Below are 10,329 nucleotides of genomic sequence, written 5' to 3'. Positions count from 1 at the left end.
ATTTCAATGAAAATAATCAAACTTTGACTTCTTTTGCAAATCACTAATCAAACCTCACAATTTCCTAATCTCATGCCCTTGAGGCCTCTTTCTATTCTTCAAAATCCCATTTTCAAACTTAAAATCAACCAACAAAAACAAAAACATTTTTGAAAGAGAACTACGGTGGATTTGATCCCTTAATCGGGTACGTAGGCAAGGAACAAAATTCCTTCAATTCAACTAAAATAAAAATTCAAACACACTCTTCTCCCTCCAATTCTTCACCTAGAACTCTTAGGTTTAAATAAACACTTTCAAAATAGCATTTAAAAAATAAAGCGCGCGCGTAGAAATTAAAGACGGTTCCTATAGGATACTATAGTCGTTATGGGTGCCTAACACCTTCCCGTAGCGAAAACAACTCCCGGACCTCGATTCTCAAGGGTTTTGCTTACTTTTTCCCTTCCCAAGAAAAAATCACCGGTTTAAAAGGTTCGAACGTAATCAATGTTTGACACCCGAAAACCAAGATAAAACAATCTGCTGGGGCAAGAGGCATAACATCAGTAGGAGGTCGGGGAACCCTCTAAACATGTCCGTACTGCCTCAGCACCCGCTCCGACAAGTGACACACCATCCTCTGACTGCCTACCATGATCCATCCGGAGTACCAGCACACGTTCTGAAAAGGCGTCACGTCTCGTCGGTGCTCGTACGGCCTCCAGGTGACATGACAATGCTCCATCGAGTCCAACAAGCCTCTGAAGTAGTCAGCATCAGCAAACCCCCTTTGAGGTTTCCATCTGCCCACATACGGGTCCTCCCGATCATAATCTACATATCTGGACCTCGGAACCACATGTCTAAAGTGAGCTATAACCCATCCCTACAAACACAAAGAGACAAAATATATACTTTTCATACAAGAAACTATACATTTATTTTTAACTTAAAAAAGAAGAAAAAAATATATTACCACAAACAAGCTCATGTACCCACCAACTGAGCCAACATTTGCGTCTGAGGTAAGATTCAACTGCTCATACAAGAAAGCAAGTCCCATCGCGCCCCATGACCACGTGCCTATGTGATCCAAATCCCGAATGGCAAGCATCCACAGCAGACTAATGGTTTTGTTGTTCTTGCCGGCAAAAAGGGTGTAGCCAAGCAAGAGCAACAAAAACGCCTTCACACAGGCGGGCCTAATACGACTCAGCTCATGCTCCTCCTACTGTGATAAATCCTCCCCCAGCACTTGGTTACACCTGTTCAACAGGTGGTCATAACGGTCTTTCAGGGCCGTGTAGGAGACAGAGGCGCCAAAATCAGTCACCTGCCCAACCGCATCCTCCACCGGAAACAAAAGGTGGGTCACCAGCAGATCCATAGCGTGGTCATAATCTAAATCCTCTTCCTTCTCGTGAATGAGCCGTCCAGCGACGGGGATGCCTAGGAGACAAGCGACATCATCCAGTGTGATGGTCATCTCCCCAACAGGCAGATGGAAGCTGCTAGTCTCTTGATGCCATCGCACACACTAATCCGTGGGAGATGTTGTCGTACCCAGTCAGAAGGAGGGGCCTTAGACCCGATCTATCAACCGGTTCCCAGAACCAAGGGTTAGCATCTGAAGGCAACGGAAGGGACAGGGAAGAAAGCTTCAGTTTCCTCCCGTGCGAGATGCCTTTCATCTTACGATTCGCTTGCAACTGAAATACAACAAAAATATAATTAAATATGTTAAAGAAACATGAAATAATAAACTATAAATATTCTACGTAAAATAAACATGAAATAATAATACTTTGATATATTCTACGTAAAATATTATACGTAGAATATCATTAAACATGAAATAAACTTCATAAATAAAAATACGTAGAATATATTATACGTAGAATATTATACGTAGAATATCATTAAACATGAAATAAACGTCATAAATAAAAATACGTAGAATATATTATACGTAGAATATTATACATAGAAAAAACTATATATATTATACGTAAAATAAACATGAAATAATAAACTATAAATATTCTACATAACATATTATACGTAAAATAAACTTCACATAATAGTAAAATATAATTAAATTAAATAAACCAATTTATACTTACTGATTTATCGTTCCAAAGCTTGCATGCCACGTGTTTACCGAAGTCCGGTAAAAGTGACAACTCGTAAGGCCCCCCTGGAAAGCCCCCATCCTCGTCCTCTATAACAAGCTCTGCATGCTGCTGCTCGGGATCCTGCTCAGGATGATGCTGCTGAGGAGGCTGCTCAGGATGCTGCTGTTGAGGAGGGTCGACAAACTGATGCTCAGGCTGATACCCCTCCTGAAACTGAGGCTGATACTCATACCCTTCCTGATAGTGATAACCCGGCTGAAATCCTGACTGCTCCTGATAATGCTGGTCCTGATAAGCCAGCTCCTGAAACTGATGCTGATACTGTGGCGGGTCCACAATCTGGGATGCACCCGTCTGTGACGTCGATTACCCCGCAGCATCAACAGTAGCAAGACTCGTGGCCCCCACTCTCCCTCGACCTCGACCCTCCGGAGGCTGTAGTGCTTGCTTCTCTCTACGTGCACTACTAGTAGGGGCCATCCTCCCTAACCTAAGCCTATCAGGCATCTCCTGCTCAGACATATCTGCACAAATATCAAATAAAATTTAACACATTTTCACATGTAATCTTTAACAATACAACAACTACACTATAATGTCGACAGTGACATTTGAATCCATAACCTACCACATTGCAGTCAAATTAACTATAATCAACATTAACAAACATAACTCTAACTAATTACATCATAACCAATCCAATAAAACAAAAAAAATTATCATTGAGACATTTCACTGAACACGTAGTGTGCATTTTTCAAACAACTATGTAATCTAGCATTTTCAAAACCCTAAACTACCACATTGTACCCTAAACAACATCTAAACAACCTATCCTAAGTTAAATCATCACTAACAACCATAATCTTTAACATGCAAGACAATTTTTTAAAAACACAAAAATGTTAATTTTCTACTAAAATTCGAAAATTTCAACCAAAATAATGCAAAGAAGTAGTATAATAATCACTTACTTGATATTGTGGAAGAAATTCGGTTTGAATGGCGCAAGAATGGTGAAATTTGGATTTGGGGGTGAAATTTTCGTTTTTTGAAAAGTTGAAAATGGAGGTTCTGAGTTACTGTGTTGCTGATAACCAACTTAAGTAACCACTACAAGAAATGTTGCATTTTGCCAGGGGCGGAAGCCCTGGCAAAATGCAAAAATCCATGGCAAATGGACATTTGCCAGGGGTTTTGCCAGGAGCAGAATCACAAGCAAATCTGCTCATCGCAAATTGTCCTGCCAGGGGTTTAGCTCCTGGCAAAATGCGCTCCTGGCAGAGGCCCTGGCTCAAACCCTGGCAAATTGTATCGCAGCTTTTTTGACAAATTCTGGTCAATGCAGGCTTTTGCAGACTGTGTCAGCATCACATCAGTCATTTTCAAAACATGTCAGGGACATTGCGAGGGGTTAACCCCTTGAAAATTGTGTACGAATTTTTTTTAAAAAACGTTATTAAAATATTTAAAATAAACGTTTTTATATTGTTTTTTTATTTCTTTTTTAAAAAATTGTTTTAATAATAAAAATTATTTTAATTAACTTTTTTTAAAATAATTTTAAAAAACGTTTTTAAAATGATTTTTTAATTTAATTGGTTTAGAAAAATTAGTTAACAATGCAAATTAAAATAATAGCACACAATATTGAGTCTAGCATCATTGAAATTAAAATTGTATGAAATACTACATAAGTACCTAATAGAAATTGTACCGGGAAGTATAAGAAACTTCCCCAAATAATACAACAAGAAACTAAACAGTTAAAGGCACGAGAGAATATTTCATAAAGGGCACACATCACGACGGGGTCCAACTTCAATCCTCCTCATCATCCATATCATCCTCCTCATCTCTATCAACCGGATAAGGCTCAACATTCGGACTTAAAACCAGCGCTCTAGTGTGGGAGGGATCTTGAGCATGTGCTTGCCGAAACTGAGCCAGCTGCTCCTCATATGATCTTTGGCGGTTAAGCAAATCTTGCACAACCGCCGCTTGACTTGCCATTTGTTGCGTGAGCTGCTCTTGTGTCAATCTCTAGATAAGCTCCCGCATCTCTGGCGTCAGCTCAGGCTGCTGGGAGGTTCCTTCACCGTGATTGAGGGTGAGTCTAAGTGTCGATGCAACACTACCCTTCCGGTAGTTAGCAGCCAAGTTACCAAGACCATAGAGCTTGCCTTTCTTCTTGTCGCCAGCAACTTTTCTCCAAGTACGGAAGGTCAAAGAGTGATCAACAGTTAACCCTTCAGCAATAGCCTCGGCAAGCTGCCGGTCATACTCCTCCTGTTCAAATATTAAGAACTCAATTAAAAGAGAAAGTAGCATAAGCACTGAAGCAGAGGCAGTGGTTAGCAATTTCAGTTTTTTGAAGCACTGTCTAGAGAAACTTACATAAATAGTAGAACAAGTCTGGAATTTCAAGCAGGTAAATTATATTATCATCTTTTCATCAATCTGTCTCCTCCTAGTTTGGTCTTATCACCCACTTGCATGTTATATATAGTCATGAAAACATGTCACTGTAATGTGCTAAAATAACTACATCGAGTCCAGGTTACTATATATTATCAGTCATGAAAACATGTCACTATAATGTGCTAAAATAACTACATCGACTCCAGGTTACCATATATTATAACACAACTGAAAAAGGATGACAAACTTGCAACAAAATAATCTAACATTTAGATTCATGCCAAATTGAAATAGGTTTTAATAGTTTATCAAAATTCTGGTTCTAATAGGATGAAAAAAATTCAAACTCTATCAAAGAGACAATAAAATGCAGTCAACCTATAAAAACAGTTAGCCTATAAAAAACAAATTAATGCAGTCAAAGATTGCAGCCTATGTAATCAGAGTAACCAAGGTGGCCTTAACAAGGTGACCAAATATTCTCATTACAAGGAACAGAGTAATCAGAATGCTCTTTCACTATTGCAAATTTTCTCTTTGAATGCTCTTTGAATATTCATTGCAGAATGGTCTTTGAATATTCATGTAGCAGTTTAATCAGGTGAAACAAAAAAAAAAAGCAAATTTTCCCTTTAACATCCATCACCGTGTTAAATATGTTGTCAAAAAAATTCTTCTCAATGTGCATTACATCAAGATTATGTCTGAGCAAGTTATCTTTCCAATATGGGAGGTCCCAAAATATACTCTTTTTTGTCCAATGGTGGTCAACTCTGTATCCTGGTATTGGGACAGTTGTGCCAAAATCAGTGACTTTAGGATAATCACTAACCCTTGTGCACACCTCTTCTGATGTGATTTTAGGGGGCGGGCCAACTACTACTCTCCGATCCTTCAGGAAGCCATTCTTACTTCTTCTAAACGGGTGATTGTGAGGCAAGAAACAACGATGATCAAACCACGAACTCTTCCCTCCATTTTCCAAAGTAAACGCCTTCCTATTTTCCATACAATGTGGACAAGCCATTTTCCCATGAGTGCTCCAACCAGACAACATGCCATACGCTGGAAAATCATTAATTGTCCACATCAAAGATGCTCTCATTAGAAAATTCCGTTTGGTTGAAATATCGTATGTCAATTCTCCAATCCACAACCTCCTCAAATCATCAATTAAAGGTTCTAGAAACACATCTATGCCTGCTTTAGGGTTATCTGGCCCTGGAACAACACACGCCAAATACATGTACGGCTTTGTCATGCACATCTCAGGAGGGAGATTGTAGGGAGTTACAATGATCGGCCAACAAGAATAGGGTTTCCCTGATGCCTGGATATATGGTGTGAAACCATCAGAGCACAATCCAAGTCTTACATTACGCGGATCTGCTGCAAAATCAGGATATACTTCATCAAAGTGTTTCCAAGCTTCCCCATCAGATGGATGTCGCATGACTCCAGCCATTTTGTTTGAATGATGCCACGTCATATGACAAGCAGTTTTCATCGATGCAAACAATCTTTGTAATCTTGGTATTATTGGCAAGTAAAACATTGTCTTATTCGGAATCCTCCCACTCCTGGTTAGACGATACCTTGGACTCTGACAAAATTTGCATTCCACCAATGCTCCGTCATTTTTCCCAAATTCATTGTCATAAAACAACATGCAGCCGTTTATGCAACAATCAATCTTATCAACTTTTAATCCCAACCTCATCACCAACCTCTCAGCGTCATAATAAGTTGTTGCAAATTATCTTTAAAAGGAGTTGTCCCCATCTTTAGTTTAAAAACTTGTTGTCCCCATCTTTACAAACTTATCCCTCCCTCCCTCATAAGGAGTTGTTCCCAAATAAGTTGTTGCGACATCTTATCCCTCCCTCATCTTTACAAACTTGTTGTCCCCATGCCCATGAAATAAATCCGTGAACTCCTTCCACAAAATGGGGTTTTAATCCTCTTCTTCCCGGAAACGTTCTGTCATACATCCAACTACGATAATGCTGATAATACTCCATCTTTGGCACCTTCGGCTAAAACATTCACATATATAACAATTAGTTTTTTTTCCCCAAGTATCGCTACTAACACAAATTTTTTCAATAGAAAAAAACTAAATAACCGATTGCGTAGGTAAACTAAATTGCACAAAAATTCTTTACATGAATTTTTTTTTTATGTGAATAACATTAAGCTATTTTTAAATTTTTTTCCCTAAATAAACACTTTTTATACTTTTTCATTTAAGTTATTTTTTTAATTCTAATTACTTATAATAAAATCAGTTTTATACTTATTCATTTAAATTATTTTTTAAATTCTAATTACTTATAATAAAATCAGTTTTATACTTATTCATTGACATTAATTTTTTTAATTCTATTTACTTATAATAACATCAATTTAATACTTATTACACCAATAAATTTAAAACTTTAATAAATAACATATTTTTTAATTAAACTTTAAAAAAATATGGGTTTTCCTTAAAAAAAATACGGTTTTAAATAATAAAAACATTTTTTATAAAAAAAATTTCGATTCTGGTTTTTTTTAACATATATATCAAATAAAAAGAAACTAATAGATCTAATAAAAAAAAAACTAACAGATCTAAGAAAAAAACACATATTCAACATACATTTAAAAAAAAAAAGGACATATATTCAAGAGATGATCTAGACAAAAACAAACATATATTCAACATGCATTAATACTTCACCAAAAAAAACATGCATATTTATTATTAAATACAACAATATATATAAAATTATATGCCAATATAAGAAAATAAAATAGAAGCATAAAAATGTAGGTGTAGTAATTTACCAAAGTGAAAGAAATTAGTGTTGTTGAAGAAGAGTGTGTTTTGTAGACAGTAGTTTTTGGTGGTTTATGCTCACTGTCAATAATGGAAAAAAATTTCTAAGTGTTGTGACATAAATGAAAGGGAACGATGCAATTTATTGTATAGATGCAATTTGCCAGGGGTTATCCGAGGGTCTTGCCCCTGGCAAATTCCAGTCAACTCATTTCAGTCCTAGTATACAGCTATTTCGGTAGCCTTTGCAGGCTTTGCTGCCAAATTTGCAGGCTTTGCAATTTGCCAGGGGTTTTTGGTGGCACAACCCCTGGCAAATTGTTGTACCGTCCTGCTTTTTCTGACCACAAAAGAATCTTTTCTGCTGCATACATTTTGCCACGACTTTTGTGACGGGTTGCCCCTGACAAATTTGCCAGGAGTTCTTGCTCCTGGCATTGTTCCCTGGCAATATGCATGATTTCTTGTAGTGTTAACGCTGCGCAACTTAAGTCACGCTGCACAACTTAAGTTGCGTTACCGTTATAACTAACGCATGTTAACTTGCGTGACGTGAGTTAACATGCGTAAGGGTATATAGGTAATTTACTTTGGAAATGAGCAATACTGTTTGGATAAAGAAAACATCTATGATGTTTTCGATGTGGACTTTTTTACTGTGTAATCTATGAGATAATTGGGCTAGACGTTTTATATCTATACCATTACAAATCATCATCCCCTAATTTATTTTTAATAATAAGAATTTATTCAATAATTGGAAATATTCAGGGTTCAAATCATGACAGAAGATAAATACCAACATAATAACAATTATCAATATAAAAAAAAAAAAAAAACTTTATGAGTCAGAAACTATAGTCCTCTAAAAATGTTGTAATAAGTGCTTTAAATTCTTTTTTCATCTTCTTTCGCAAGTGTTTCAAAGTCTAACTAAAGAATAATAAAACAAAAAAAAGATCATTTAAATATTTTGTTGACAAAAAGTTCATTTAACATTTGTTAATTCATAAAATAAACCACATATTCATCGGTAAAGGTTGACTAAGTTATCAAGAGATTGACTCACACGCATGATTATGTATTCAACTCTCGTTATCGATGTGAAAATCTCTTTGGTAAATTTTCTTCAAGCAACGCTCGGTGAACCTAGTAACATACCTTAACTTTGACGAGCCTTCCAATCTCAACTCATTTTAAAAAGAAAACACATATTTTATATAATATTTCTATATAATATTAGTCCTGCTTTAAAATAATTGTCTCTTTAACTTTTTTTTCTATCTCCAAATAATTACCACTTTAAAATACAAATGCAATATTTATTATTTTTTTCAATATTATACCCTTATTTATTGAATTTAATCAAACTTAACCACTCCATTAACTTTATCATTAATTTAAGGTGTTGTCCTCTCGGTATGGGAAGCAGAGAGGTCGGTTGAGGGAGGGTGGCGTGACAGGGTCAACTTGGTGGAGGGAGATAATTAAAATTCAAAATGGAATAGGCGTGGAGGGTGGTAGTTGGTTTGAAGAAAGGATCTCAAAACATTTAGGTAATGGTTTAAATACTGTCCTTTGGTCGGATTGTTAGGTGGGGACGATGTCGTTCATGGAGAGATTTAGGAGGCTGTATAATTTATCGATCCATAAGGACTTGTCGATGGGAGAGATGTACGCTTTAGGTTGGGGTGAAGAAGGGGGGCTTGGAGGTGGATGCGTCGTTTGTTAGCTTGGGAGGAGGAGTTGGTGGTGGAGATTAGGAATTTGCTTACTAACGTTACTTTGTAGGATACTGAATCTAATGTCTGGCTTTGGCGGCCTGACATTGGTGATGGGTACACCGTTCGTGGTGTGTATCAAATGCTCATGCGGCAGGAGATGCATAACCACAACGTCGTTTCAGATACTCCTTGGCATAAGAGTGGTCCTTTGAAAGTTTCTATTTGTGCGTGGCGTCTTCTCCGCAATAGATGGCCAACAAAGGATAACTTGGCGCGATGAGGTGTTATTTTTAATGATTCGCAATTACGTGTTACAGGATGTGGCCAAAATAAAACAATAGACCACTTAATTATTCATTGTCCTATTTTTGGTGACCTCTGGCAACAAATTAAGAATTGGATTGGTGTGTTTTCTGTGGACCCTCAATAGGTTTTAAATCATTATTATCAATTTGTTTATTCTTCAGATGGTTATGCTCCAAGAAGGTCTTTTCTCCATTTGATTTGACTTTGTGGTATTTGGGTTCTTTGGAATAAAAGAAACCAAAGACTGTTTGCCAACACAACAAAAACAACAGAGCAATTACTTGAGAAGGTTAAGATTACACATCTCAAATGGTTAAAAGCAAAAAATGTGTGCTTTCCATTTGATTATCATATGTGGTGGCAGCGTCCCCTTGCTTGTTTGGGGACTATCTGATCTATTTTTTCTTGATGTCTTTTGTGGTTTTGAGCAGAACTATTTTGTAACCTTGTTTTGTTTCCTTTGGCACTCTTTGTGTTAAGGACCAAAACTTTTTGTTAATATATCTCATTTTGACTTGTTCAAAAAAAAAACTTTATCATTAAATTCAACACAATTAATCATTTTTTAAAAAAATCATTTACAAATATTAAACGACTGTTATTTTTGAGACGGAAGAACATAGATTATGTGGCTATATTTTGATCTTGATTTATTTATTTGAGAAAAACATAGTTTTAAAACTCGGTTCGGTCATCAACTCGCCAGGGGTATTGAGTCACTGAGTCAATGGTCGAACCACTGAATCACTGGTTGAACTGCATGACTGAATCGTATTAAACCGAATAATTCGGTTAGATGATCTGATCTTAAGATTAAATTTTTATTGTTATTTAACTAGATTAAATCGGATTGAACCGATGACTCGGTCATTTTAAAACTAAAAAACTGACATATAATATGTATATTTGGATCGCTATATTTTTTTTAAAAGTATAA

At 36.5% G+C, this 10,329-nt stretch overlaps 2 protein-coding genes and 1 pseudogene across 2 annotated transcripts; all 3 read right to left on the bottom strand.

The window, feature by feature from the left end:
* Positions 1–568: 568 nt before the first annotated feature.
* On the bottom strand, positions 569–1,468 carry LOC146930357 (protein MAINTENANCE OF MERISTEMS-like). Its single transcript, XM_085707539.1, has 3 exons — positions 1,316–1,468; positions 959–1,210; positions 569–868 (listed from the first exon to the last, which is right to left on the bottom strand). Exons 1-3 carry the CDS (start codon positions 1,466–1,468, stop codon positions 569–571), a joined length of 705 nt encoding a protein of 234 aa, XP_085563665.1.
* Positions 1,469–1,493: 25 nt separating this feature from the next.
* On the bottom strand, positions 1,494–3,349 carry LOC146930356 (uncharacterized). Its single transcript, XM_085707538.1, has 4 exons — positions 3,301–3,349; positions 2,526–2,641; positions 2,106–2,471; positions 1,494–1,691 (listed from the first exon to the last, which is right to left on the bottom strand). Exons 1-4 carry the CDS (start codon positions 3,347–3,349, stop codon positions 1,494–1,496), a joined length of 729 nt encoding a protein of 242 aa, XP_085563664.1.
* Positions 3,350–3,822: 473 nt separating this feature from the next.
* Positions 3,823–4,713, bottom strand: LOC146930355 (uncharacterized; annotated as a pseudogene).
* Between the last annotated feature and the right edge of the window lie 5,616 nt (positions 4,714–10,329).

This window comes from Medicago sativa, chromosome 4 (genome assembly GCF_051527215.1).
Source record: "Medicago sativa cultivar Bolivia chromosome 4, Bolivia_mono, whole genome shotgun sequence".
Classification (NCBI taxonomy): Eukaryota; Viridiplantae; Streptophyta; class Magnoliopsida; order Fabales; family Fabaceae; genus Medicago; species Medicago sativa.
Note: the sequence above shows the minus strand (reverse complement) of the source record. Positions and strands in the feature narration are given on the sequence as shown.

Coding starts and splice junctions, on each gene's coding strand:
- LOC146930357 (XM_085707539.1), bottom strand. CDS start 1,468: ATGACCATCACACTGGATGATGTCGCTTGTCTCCTAGGCATCCCCGTC. Junction 1,211..1,315: donor TGGAGGATGCGGTTGGGCAG/GTGACTGATTTT, acceptor TTATCACAGTAG/GAGGAGCATGAGCTGAGTCG. Junction 869..958: donor GGTACATGAGCTTGTTTGTG/GTAATATATTTT, acceptor TTGTGTTTGTAG/GGATGGGTTATAGCTCACTT.
- LOC146930356 (XM_085707538.1), bottom strand. CDS start 3,349: ATGAGCAGATTTGCTTGTGATTCTGCTCCTGGCAAAACCCCTGGCAAA. Junction 2,642..3,300: donor TGGCAAAACCCCTGGCAAAT/GTCCATTTGCCA, acceptor ATATTTGTGCAG/ATATGTCTGAGCAGGAGATG. Junction 1,692..2,105: donor AGCTTTGGAACGATAAATCA/GTAAGTATAAAT, acceptor GTTGTATTTCAG/TTGCAAGCGAATCGTAAGAT.